Consider the following 13,224-nt stretch of genomic DNA (forward strand, 5'->3'; position numbering starts at 1 on the left):
ACGACCGACGCGCTGACCACCGAGTTCTCACAGCTGCTGTCAGTCACCACTGTCTGCTCTGCCCCCCCCCACGCTCCAGGATCATACCCCATCCTGGACCCTTTGAGTGACTTCAGCCCACTGTCAGCTGAGGACGGGTCACAGGAATGCAGAAAGAACTGCATTCCTGTGATCTGCAGCAGAAGTACAGCCAAAAGAGCTTTGGCTGTACTTCTCCTTTAAATCCACAAATTAATCCAGTTGTGTATTCCTTTAGAAAATTATTTATGGTTGAGCTGTTGTACCAGAATTTGTCTTTGTTTCCTACAATCTTCTGCAAAGCAGTTTTCAGATTAGAAAAAGAAGGGACAATACTCTGAATCAATCCATTGCATGGCACAAAGGAAAGAAGACAGGTATGACCAGTGTGCTGCTGTTCATTGACTGTTCAATCAAGCAATTCAGTAGCCAATATTACCATACAGTCACCCATCAGATGGGTTAGCAGCAGGGGCGGACTGACCATTTGGAAACTCGGGCACTGCCCGAGGGCCCCGGTCAGTAAGGGGCCCCATGAGATGTCCCTGGTACCTTTTTCATAGGCTTTTTTCAGTTTGGGCAAGGACACAGGGGCCCCATGATCCCCTATTGCCCGGGGCCCCATGAGTTGTCAGTCTGCCCCTGGTTAGTAGTAATGAAAAGGACCTAAATTCAAGTAGTAAAGATTTGACATCTTACTAATCTTGAGTTGTGTCTAAGCAATACCCTGAAAAATTAATCTATTGCATTTAAATTCCTGCTGAAAAATAGCAGAGCACTTCTAATGTGACTGTTCTTGGCACTCGTGTACAGTAACCTAATAGCTGTTTATCTGCATTCTGAAACTATCTAATGCACAACTGCCTCCGACAGCTGGCCTCACTGGATTTGGAGTAAGATTTGGGAAAACAACCACTGTGCTGTTCACAGTTTTCTTTGCCAGAGGGAAAGCCGTGTCTGAGGACCTGCAGTGCAAGGATCTCCCTTGCTTCATTCATTCTGTGGATCTGTGCTTTCTGCGCCTCTCTTGCTGCTTTTTTAAATATTACCCCAGCTGTCATCAGTAGGGCAGGAAGCAAAATCTTGCCTCCACTAAGTTGGCCATGACCACACAGACAACCAGGCATGGTAAGTCAGCAATTGGAAAAAAAGTACAAATTTTGGGGGCCTATAAGCAACTAGTCATTTGACTTTTATTTTTTTTAAAAAAAATTTTAAGCACAGTTCCCTCCCTCTGCCCTTTAAAAAAAACATTCCTTGATATGTTAACTCTGCATTGAGTCATGATTTAATTAACAGATATTCACTTACTGCTGCAGAGGGCTGCACCCCATCCCCAGAGTACCAATTCCACATGATGTCAGATGGGCACTGCAAAAGAAAAACACAAACTATCAATACACTGCTGGCTTGTCATTAAAGAACGGCAAGAAAGGTAAGTGTTCTCCATACAATTGATGTTTTTCTTAATAAAGGCCAGCATTGAGGTAAGGGAGAACATTAATGCACAGTACAGCCATACGTGGTGCACAGAACAGAGAGATGTTTAAAATGGGGTTTACCTTTAGGCATATTCAATAGACATAGCAACTAAACCCATGGTCCGTGCTGACACCTGTCCTGCATTTGAATGGGCAGGCAGCTCAATCAGAACGCTGTACCCAGGGCAGCTGTTAGAAACCATGGGGCCCAATACAGCCAACCTGACAGGGCCTCTTCGGAGGAAAAAAACAACAGTTTACTATGCTTCAGTTATGAATGAACACAGTAAGTAATTGGTACTCGTTGTGTTCATTCAGGAAAAGAAAGAGCTGATAAAAACGTGACATATTTACCGGATCCTTCCCCCACTCTCCATCCTGAAGGATCCAAATGTGTGCTTGCAGTTGCCGGTGGGAAGGAGAGGAGGGAAGGAGGCAGAACTGCAGAGACGGGGACATACAGGGGGGCCTGAGCAGCAGGGGGAAATGTATGGTGCACAGGGAGGGTGATGGGATTACTGGAACCGATCCCCTGTATGGGTCTCTCTGCAGCAGCTGACAGCCTGCGGGAGGGAGAGAAGAAGACGCCAGCTTTCAGCTGTTGCAGAGAGAGCCACACAGGGGATCAGTTCCAGTAATTACCCCCGTTGTGTTGATCACCCTTCCTGCCCACATTCGATTCACCCAGCTGCCTGGGCCCTCTGCTGGCCTGGACCCCCGTAACCACGGCCCTGGCTGAACCCCCTAAGTTAAACCCCAACTAAGCAGCATAAACACCGACCTGGTCATAATGATGTCTCTCTCACACACATGCACTAAATCAACATTTCTGACCCCTTTGGGTGGATTTTAAAGAGCTCAGAGTGAATGGATCCAAGGGTGCTTATTTAAAGTCAAATGGATCCTTACAGGTCACATGAGGGAGTCTGAGAACAGTGATTTTTTTTATGAGAAGCCGGAGATACTTTTTTACTAAAATAGTGTGATTTGGTAATATTGATATGCAAAAGAAATATAATAAGTCTGCATACGTTTTGCACATGGACAGTGAGAGGCATGCGAAAAAGCTAGGCGTAAAAATCTGGCTGCTTTCCCACACCCAGGGAGCCATGGTTGTCCTTACAGCCGGCCATATGATGGAATGACTATACCTGGTCATACTCTTGTAAACGCCAATGCTTGTTTGATTCAGTGATTACCCACGCATGCGTGTATAGTTTCCCAAACGCCATATTTCCATGTTTGGAAATATGTTTCATGCATGTGTGCAGGTAAATGGCGTCCCTGTGACCACCCAACCATTCACTCCAAAGAAATCTCTGCATTTCCAACATCATCTCCTAAAAACCCAGCCAGCCTTCCTGCAGGTGACATGGCATGGGGCGGCATTACCTTCCAACGTCAGTTTAAAGATTGACAGAATAAATACCATATTAGTTAAATAATGTCTATCTGCTCTTCACCCCCTGCCAAACATGTCATTATCTCCTGTGTACAGGTTTTATCACCAGAATATCTCAGGAACGGGTGGTGTCAATGTGTAATCTCTGTGCTCATCGCTCACTATCTGGAAATAAATACCCGCCTCCTCCAATCAGATGCCGCAAATAATTACACCGCAGGGGATAAAAGGATCAATCCTGTCAGCGATGCCTGGGGCAATTTTTCATTATGAAATAAGGAAAGTGCTCTGAATATATTGACAGCAATTATTCTAAATTGCACAAATCTACATCAACAGTATACAACAAGCTATATTGATCAATGTGCCAGAATTAAAAAAAAATGTTTCTGTTGCCCTCGGCAACCATATTCTCCTTGTCAGTGCAGAATGAGAGAACAGGATTACTTGATATGGGCAGAAATTTCTTCATCCACTCATTTCAATAAACTAGACCATATGTGACCTTTATATAGAATTACACTCACAGAATCCCCATCTTCCGAGGATGAAATAAAGAGAAATACAAGAGCAGAAATATGCACCTGAATAATACACACCGCCAGTCCCCCCTACTCGCGTCCCCCCCACCCCAACCCCCCCTCCCCACTCGCACCAAATTGCTGATTATGCAACCAAAAGCCTTTGTATTTGGGCACATGATTTCTCTGAATAAAGTGTAATCTGTGTTCAGACAGGCTAACCCTCAGCGGAGATCATGAGACTAAATGGTGGCCAACTTTCTGAATATGGGAGTCAGTCATAGACTGGAGACGCATTACATCAGACTGCTAGAGATCACGACTGTTAAAGGACCTTTACACATCAATGCGTTCAGATTTTTTTGCGCTCTATAAGTGTGTTAGACCTCTGCAGAGAGATCACTATATTATCCACTTTCCAGTATGCTGGCAGGGGACAGGCTTTTCTACTTAGGCTGTGACTGCTTAGCTATTAAACAGCAGGACATCAAACACCTATCCTTTTGATGAAGCACTTAAAGACCAGGTGTAACGGAACCGACCCAGACTGTGCTTGAGTACTTCCGTTAGAATACCGCTTCCCCGTCCGAACACCGACAACAGACACCACAGCCGACCATACAAGACTAGACGACACCAATCTTGAAGTAAACCAGAGTAGACTACTTTATTTGAACACAGATACAAGATATATAGGGCCCTCGATCCCCTCATGTTCTGCATTGTATTGTTATTGTTCTGTCACATGTTCTGTCCCCCTTTGTAATGTACAGCGCTGAGCGAACTATTGGCGCTTTATAAATACTGTATAATAATAATAATATACACTTAGGGGACAATCCTCCCTCCCTGCATAATGACACAGGGTGGGGAAATCTACATTTAGTAACAAGAGACACACAGGTATTCAAACTTCACACCAGGAGACAGTCCCATCAGGAGGGTGGGCTGCTGGAGACACCCCCCCCCCACTAACCTAATACACAAACACATACATCCCATAATAGTTTGCTCCCAAGCCAAACAACCAATAGAACAATGGGATGCAGCCACATGACATTAACCACTTCCTGTCCGGACACTTTCACCCCATTCCTGTCCAGGCCAATTTTCAGCTTTCAGTGCTATCACACTTTGAATGACAATTGCGCAGTCATGCAACACTGTACCCATATTAATATTTTAGCATTTTTTTGAGACAGATAAAGCTTTATTTTGGTGGTATTTATTCACCACTGGGATTTTTATTTTTTTTGCTATGTAAATTAAAAAGTCCAAAAATTTTGAAAAAAAGTGTTTTTCTTATAAAATTTTGCAAATAAATATTATTTCATCATAAATCGTGGCCAAAATTTATTCCGTTATATTTTTAGTAAAAAAAAAAATAATAACCCAAATTAGTTTTTAACCAAAAATTATAATTTTTTAAAACTTTTTTTATATTATTTATTTTTTTTACATACTGTCACCCTAGCAGTACAGTGTCACCATGGTGACACTACTACTTGTGGGGGGTGATGAAGATTTTTTTTTTTTTTTTTTACACTGATTGCTTTTATACCCATAAAGGATGAATAAGCAATCATTTCTCCTCTCTGTCTGCACTGCATTCTTGCAGCCATTGAGAACTACTGAGTGAGCTGTGATTAGTCACAGCTTGTCACATGGTACAAGGCTGTTGTGAATAGCCTTGTACCATGTGACCTCTGTGATCATTCACATATTTCACACGTAGTAAGGAATGATGTCACAAGTGACATCTTGCTTACTACTCTGCATGTGATCACTGATTGGCTAATCAGTGATCACATGATCGGGACCTCGCACGGAGGTCCCGTCCGACAATTGGTGTTTCACTATGTCCGGAGGACACAGCGGGCACCAGATTGCGGAATGGACAGGAGTCCATTCAAATGAATGGGCTCTCATGCCCATGCAAAACGCGGCCCGCACGGCTGCATATATGTGAACCAGGGTGCAAAATTTTATACTCTGCGTCAACCAGATGAAGACATTTCCAAAGCAGCAGGTCCTCTTTAAAATGTAAAGTGCAAGGACAATGTGGTGCTAAAACGTGGCTGAACTAGTTCTGCCGGTTCTCTACAGGAAACAGTATCCTCCTCCTGTAATCTCTTAGCATGCTACACACGTCACAGCACAGCCATCCATCCACAGGGACAGCGACCTGATAAATGTTCTGCTGTCATCAGTACAAATGCTGCATCTAATGCTTCACAGCATTTCCTGCCTTACAACAAATAACGTATCGTAAAGCAATGTCGCTGTGAAATATATGGGTCAGTGACTACAGGGACCGTGCATTGTCCTCGCTGAGGTCTAGGAGTGCCAGCAATCAGTACAGCCCACCAAAGCAAGTCATGCAAGTCTAATTCTGTTCATTTGTTAGCTCCATCATGTCTCCCACAGTGACAGCTGAAAAGACTTGTGTGGGTTGAGGATTATTCTGCAGCTGTCCTACAATCAGGAGGGAGAGAATAGAAATAGCCTGTTCTATCGGAATAATACTCATCACCCCAGTGCAAGGACTTCCACCACGTCTATTCTGGTCCTATGTGCCAGGGGTGGGTTGTGCTCATCCGGTGTCCTGCTGCTCTACTATGTAGAGGGGTGGAAAACATGATACAGAATGATGGCATCAGTCAGGATCATCTAGGAGCCTCCAACTGCTGCTGGAATTTCACCATGCGTCTGAGCAAATCAGTCAATGACGGCCATTGGGTTTCATTCACATGAAAGTTTTGGGGCAGACTATGGGATTTATTTACTAAATATCACCCAAACCGTACACTCCGCTCCTCGCAAGACCTCCTACTCTCTAGTTTCCTTATCTCCTCCTCCCATGCTCGTCTCCAAGACTTCTCCAGGGCGTCACCCATCCTCTGGAACTCCCTACCCCAATCTATTAGACTATCACCTACTCTACTTAGCTTCAGGCGATCACTGAAAACCTATCAGGGAAGCCTATCCCGCCCTCTGCTAATACTGGAATACTCTACTCTTCCAACCACTCCATCCCCCACAGTTTCACCTATTGTACCACTCACCCCTCCCTCCTAGATTGTAAGCTCCGAGGAGCAGGGCCCTCAACTCCCTCTTGTATTGAACTGTATTGTTACTGTATTGTCTCCCACTATAATGTAAAGCGCTGAGCAAACCGTTGGCGCTATATAAATCCTGTATAATAATAATTATATATATATAAATCCTGTATAATAATAATAATTTAGTAAAAGCAAGTAGACTGTGCACTTTGCAAGTACAGTTGTTCCAGAGCTTATTAAATGAGGTGAAGCTTCACTTTGCAAAGGATACCCAATCACATGCAAAAAAAAAAAAAAAATGTTTTTGCTTGCACATGATTGGATGATGTAAAGTCTCCTTATTTACCCGCGGTTCATACCTATGCGGCTGTGCGGGCCGCGTTTTGCACGGGCATGAGAGCCCATTAATTTGAATGGACTCCCATGCCTGTGACGCGCTTGGAAAGAAGTCCCTGCGTTTCTTTGGAGAACACAGCCAGCACAAGAACCTCGGTTCCCAGTACGGTTGTGTTTTCCAGTGCAGGTGGCGTGCCATTAGAAATAATGGCACCCGCCTGTGGGTCCGCAATTCTCTGTGCGGGTGGTGCGGCTACACGGATTTTCTTGCAGATCCGCAGCGGCACCACCCGCACAGATGTGAACCTAGGGTAACTAACTTCTGAAGCTAGAGTGCAACTGCACTTACAAAGTACATACTCTATTTGCCTTTAGTAAATCAACCCCATTCTTTTTCTATGGAAAAATCAGCAAGTTTCTGCAAACAGATACAAAAATTGGAGGCTCCTAGAAATTGGAGGCTCCTAGATGATCCTGACTGATGCCATCATTCTGTATCATGTTTTCCACTCCTCTAAGCCCCATACAAAGCAATGCGAGGGCGACAGCTCCCAAAACATGTAAGTGGAGCAGCAATGACTGCCTGTGGATGATCGGACATGAGCGCAAACTGTTTGCACCCATTCCGAATATCCACAGGTAAGGCTATTTTCACACGGAGAAGTTTTTGTGCTAAAAAAGCGCCTGAAAAGCTCAAGAAAAAACACTTCCCTGTGTATGTGAATGTATATCTAGATATGTTTTCACACTGAGGAGTTGCGCTTGCGGTGCGGTGTAAAAACTCCTATTTTTCAGCATCTTTGAGGCATGTTTGGGGAGTTTAAAAAAAAAATGCCCAAAAATGCCTCTTCCCATTAAAATCAATGGAAAACGCCTGACAAAACGCTTCCGGGAAGCCGTTTTGGTACAGTTTTTAAGTCACGTGTCCTTTAGAAATGCTCAGAAAGCAAGACAAAAGCACTGTAAAAATGCCTATGCGTTTTTGCGGCAGATCAGTGTAAAAGTAGCCTAACTGCTGCATGTCTGACAACAGGTGAACAGCTGGGGGCGCCGTCACTCTCTCATTGCTCTTCATGGGGATTCCCACTTGGGGTTGTTCTCACAAATCACAATGAGTTTCCTGTGGGATATCATAGTTGGCCCCTAAACATACATGTGACTGGAAACTATGTTGGTTATGTGTTAGAGAAGACACTGGTAGCTTGTGATGAGGCAGAACACGGTTTTACTTGTGTGGCTTAAGTTGCAAACATACAAAGCACATTTAAGCAGACATCTTGGTTTTGAAGGGAGGGAAGAGAGAAATAGGAAGAGAGAGAACCAACAAGTTTTACACATATGCACAACTAGTAACCTTAGTGTACCATGCCATCTACTGGTCAAGTGATATTAACACACAATACTATATAGTACATGCTGTTGTATCTCCAACAACCTAAAGGAAGACATCTATGGCTCAGCTACAGCTCGGCTCATTAGAATCAAGTGACAACAGGGTACTGTATAGACCACCTACCTCCAAGTCTAAGGCTAGGTTTGCATCTCTGCGGTTTCCAGTGAGTTTTCCGTTTTGCAGAAACGCACTGCAGTCCATTTAGAATTATTTCCTATAGGGTCTGGTTCACATCTGTGCACTTTTGAGCTGCAGCGTCTTTTGGAAAGGATCAGGGAATTTTTTTTTGTTGCCTGCAGCAGGTTCTGTTTTTGGTTCCATAGAAATGCATCCAAAATGAATGCAAAACGCATGTACAAGCAGTTTCGGTGCATTTCCTGCATTGCAACAGACACCTCCTGCTAGCAACATGAACACATCCCAAAAATGCAAAACGCGTTAAAAACACATGTAAAAAGCAAAACAAAAATAACCCCACAAACTGCACCACAAAATGCAGCAGAAAAAAAGCATCAACTGCAGCCTGCATAGCTGTGAGCCTAGCCTGAACTAGTGACCCAGAAAGCAAATGTAGCAATCCTAAACTACCCATGACACTCTCCTGGCCTCCTACATTCCCACACAAACTAAGCACCCGTATGAGTGACACATTTTTAACATGGTGTGGAGTATTTATTTCTGTACCAATGTATTTGTGCATGTTTAGTTCTCCTTACACACTAGTATGGAGCACTGAAGACCTGTGCAAATAAAAAACAAATTAAACAAAAATGGAAACCCTGGAATTAAAAAAAATTATATATGTGTATATATATATATATATATATATATATATATATATATATATATATATATATATAAAAACACACACACACACACACGCACACACACACACACAGTTGTGTTCAAAATAATAGCAGTCAGACATCACTAATCACTGTTTTTGGTAGAAATGATATTTCTACATGGCAAATAATTTACTAGCAGGTGTAGTAGAGTAATAGAAATCCAACAGACCCAACAGTCATGACATGCATGCTCTGATTCTGTGTAATTGAATCACTAATTGAAAGGGGCATGTTCAAAATAATAGCAGTGTGGAGTTCTATTAGTGAGGTCATTCATTCTTTGAAAAACAGGTGGAAATTATTGCCCTTATATAAGGAAGGAAGGCAGCAAATGTTGTACATGCTGGTTACAGTGCATTTCTCTCTGAAATTCTGAGGAAAATGGGTTGTTCCAGACATTGTTCAGAAGAACAGCGTACCTTGATTAAAAAGTTGATTGGAGAGAGGAAAACATATAAAGAAGTGCAGACACATATACACACACACATACATACACACATACATACACACATATACATACACAAATCAAACACCAGAGTTAGTATCTAAAGAAGAAAAACAGAACAATAATAAACACCTCCAATGCACGATATCAAACATTACATACATAAAGCACACAGTTAAAATTATGGTATAGGAATAAAAACAAAGTAAACATCTCAGCAGTTCTCCGCAGCATATGCTGAACGGGTCCAAGAAGGTTGCGGGGGGGTTGTTTAGTTGGGGGGGGGGGGGTGGATGCAGCACACCAATCTAACTGGAAGTTGAAACAGGTACAAGCAGGTAGCTGTCAAATCCAGGCAGCCAACCCCCCACCCCAAAAAAAACAAAAGAGGGGGGAGGAGAGCATAAAGCAGAAGTTCCCCTTTAGGGTAAGTTCTGTTTTAAGCTGGGTGAAGAGGGATCGAAATTCATCCAGTTCAGTAAGGACCAGACAAATTCTCCCTAGAGAGAAGTCGACCTAATGATCAGCTTCTCTGGAATGGGAATGCTGGAAAAGTCTGCTTTGATCAGCATTGCTGCCAATCAGCTGCAGTGCTGATCAGTGTATTCTGAGAGAGGAGGAGCCTGCCTGTCACAGTACAATAGCACAGCAGAGAGGATTCCTCCATCCACCTTCATTGTGTTGGATGGAGGAATCTGTTTTTTTATTTAAAAAAAAAAAATTGGATCTATTTATGTACAGCTTTAGACATTGCACACATAATACCTGCAGTGGTAAGCATTTAGAGCTTTTTAACAGTTGAGGAAGCCCTCTGAAGTGTGATCTGTGGTCTGATTGCTTTTCAGAGGGCGTCTGAAAGGCAGTGAGAAGGCATTATGTTACCCCAAACCCCCGCACTGCGGTGTGGCCCCATTCACTTGAACAGGTTGCATTCAGCAGGTGTTACTGTCCACCGAATATAACATGGGGGATCATTTTTGCCACACCGCAATGCAAACAATTGCAGCATGTGTATACCCCCATACAGCTACCCCCCCAAAGTCATTGGTGTAAACTAGGCCTTGGTAATACTCCTGGTCATGGCACTGTGCCTTACAATGTGTGTCTGCAAAAAGTAAATACTGATATGAAAAAAGAAAAGTCTACATTCCAGCTCTAGTATCTATAATCCAAGAAATGCCGGTCCCTGTATTATGGGACATCCAGCACTAGTCAGTGATAAGGGACTTGATCCATAGCCATCTACACTACAGTAGTGCCTGCCAAAGCTATGCCTCTCAAATATTTCATGCTCAGTTCAGACATCAACTAATAAAGTTGGAAAAAATAACAACATGCAGATGCCCCTGTCAGCACTGCATCTAACGCACCAATCACTGCAGGAGGACCACCCTGTACTGCGTCCTCACAACCAGACCAATGGAGCAGCTGTTCTGGTTAGCATATACCACTGGGATGGCCACGAGTATGGAAGCCACAAGAGGCCGTGGTGGCAATGCCGGAGCAAACCGCCTTCAGCTATTCTAAATCAATGAATGTTTATGGCACAGCTGGCCACAGGCATCTCAGTTCTGTGGACATCCTGTATGTGTGGAAAGGTGGTGCACCACAGACCATTGCTTGCTGCGTACAGAATAGAATGCATGAGCGCAGTGTACGAGTAAGATAGCCACCACACACACCTTCATTTTATTCTCCTAGATTGTAAGCTCCAAGGAGCAGGGCCCTCTAACCCCTCGTGCATCGCATTGTATTGTTACTGTACTGTCTCGTGTATTGCCTCCCATTGTAATGTACAGCGCTGAGCGAACTGTTGGCGCTATATAAATACTGTATAATAATTATCCGATCCATGTGCGAAACGATCAAACTGGCAAACAATCGAACAGCCATAACTTTCCCTTACGACTGATTTAGAGCAGAGTCAATCGGTCAGAGCGGAGAATGATCTATCACTTTGCACCGAGATGCTGTGGCCATTAATCCAATCGTCTTTCAATCGATCAAGATTGCATGCTGGAAACCGATACGATTGATAAACTATGATTGCATCTTCCACTCTAGCTCGAAATCCACTTCTCAAAGGTTTTGCCTATGGATCCTTTGGGTTGTCAACTATAGATCCTTTATTCCCATCAGGAGGAATCAAGTGGAAAACAAAAACTATATCCAAGCAAGCATGGCCACCATTACCCTTCACTGCCTGTCCCGTGTCACCTCAGAGGGAAAGTCTGCAGCAGAGGCACACAAAAAAAAAAAAAAAAAACCTGCCGGAGGTTCTAGCCTTTAAAAAAAACCAAGGAATTCACAAGAAAAAGCAGTTACATAAAGGACAATGCGATACTCAACTTGTAATCAAGATATGTTTTTATTAGCAAAGTAGCAATGTGAAACATCGAGTAAAGACTGCAAATAGCCATCACCTCAATATATGACAAAAAACAACATAAAACCAAAAAATAAAAAGACATCATGGCTAGGCCATACAATGTAAAATTCAGTAGAGACAACAACTCAGTCTTTTGCTCATACAGCAAAAAACATTGTGGTGGGGATACATGTATCACACAGAACTGCAATATCAATGCATAGACCAATCATCAGCAGAACAAGTGTACCCTTCTACTTACATGGAAATAGAAGCCCAGCTGGGAAAGATACACAGGAGGAAAAAAGACTGAATGTTCATATATTAGATATATTCTACATGTGAATGCCTGTATCAAGATCGTGCTGATTAACCACTTGCCTACCGGGCACTTATACCCCTTTCCTGTCCAGGCTAATTTTCCGCTTTCAGCGCTGTCACACTTTGAATGACAATTGCACGGTCATGCAACACTGTACCCATATGAAATTGTTATCATTTGTTTTACACAATAGAGCTTTCTTTTGGTGGTATTTACTCACTGCTGGGTGTTTTATTTTTTGCACTATAAAAAAAAAAAATAACCCTTTTTGTTTCTATTATAAAATTTTGCAAAAAGGTAATTTTTCTCCTTCACTGATATGCGTTGAAGAGGCTGCACTGATAGGCGGCACTGATGATGGACACTGACTGGCGGCACTGCTGGAAACTGACTGGCAGCACTGCTGGGCACTGACTGGCAGCACTGATGGATGGCACTGCTGGGCACCGATCAACAAGGCACCGATCATCAGTGCCAATCCCCCCCTCTGACAACTTTTGACAGCGTGAGGAAAGTGCAGTCGATAACCAGCAATTGCATTTCCCAGTGATCATGGACATGGCTGATCACGTGGTAAAAGGCCGCTGTGATTGGCCTTTTACCATACCACGTGATTAGCTGTGTCTGTAGGACACAGTGATCACGGAGATTGCAGGGGGCGTGCAAGAGAGCGCGTTCTGGGAGGACGTCATATAACCCCCTCCCAGAACTGGCCAGCCGCAGTGAAGCTGTCATTCGGCTATCTGCGGTCGGCAAGTGGTTAAGGCACTAATTGCAATCCAGATAGCCTACAAAGCCGATTCAAAGGACTCAGGGATGTGCGCGGACAGCCGTGACGTGACGTGTGACGTCAACGCGTTTTGCCGATGGGCGTATCTTATTCAGCTTCGTCAGAACCAATGGGAGACTGGCTAGCAGACTCATTTATAACAGGCAAAGCTGCGTCTATATATGTCAATCATATGCTGCCATTTTACCCATTCACAAATCATTTAAAATGGTCAATACAAAAACTCAGTGCACTTCAA

General features: G+C 43.4%; 1 protein-coding gene across 4 annotated transcripts in view; it reads right to left on the reverse strand.

The window, feature by feature from the left end:
* The window catches only part of LOC149456718 (uncharacterized), a 147,384-nt gene that overhangs the window by 129,946 nt on the left and 4,214 nt on the right, over nucleotides 1–13,224 (reverse strand). For all 4 annotated transcript variants that reach the window (XM_089684608.1, XM_089684607.1, XM_089684609.1 and 1 more), the window contains exon 2: nucleotides 1,330–1,389. In XM_089684608.1, the coding sequence (XP_089540734.1) occupies nucleotides 1,330–1,374 (45 nt within the window). In that variant the 5' untranslated portion in view covers nucleotides 1,375–1,389. The remainder of the gene's footprint in view (nucleotides 1–1,329; nucleotides 1,390–13,224) is intronic.

Source organism: Staurois parvus, unplaced genomic scaffold, assembly GCF_062004578.1.
Source record: "Staurois parvus isolate SC_StPar_1 unplaced genomic scaffold, SC_StPar_1.0 ptg000350l, whole genome shotgun sequence".
NCBI lineage: Eukaryota > Metazoa > Chordata > Amphibia > Anura > Ranidae > Staurois > Staurois parvus.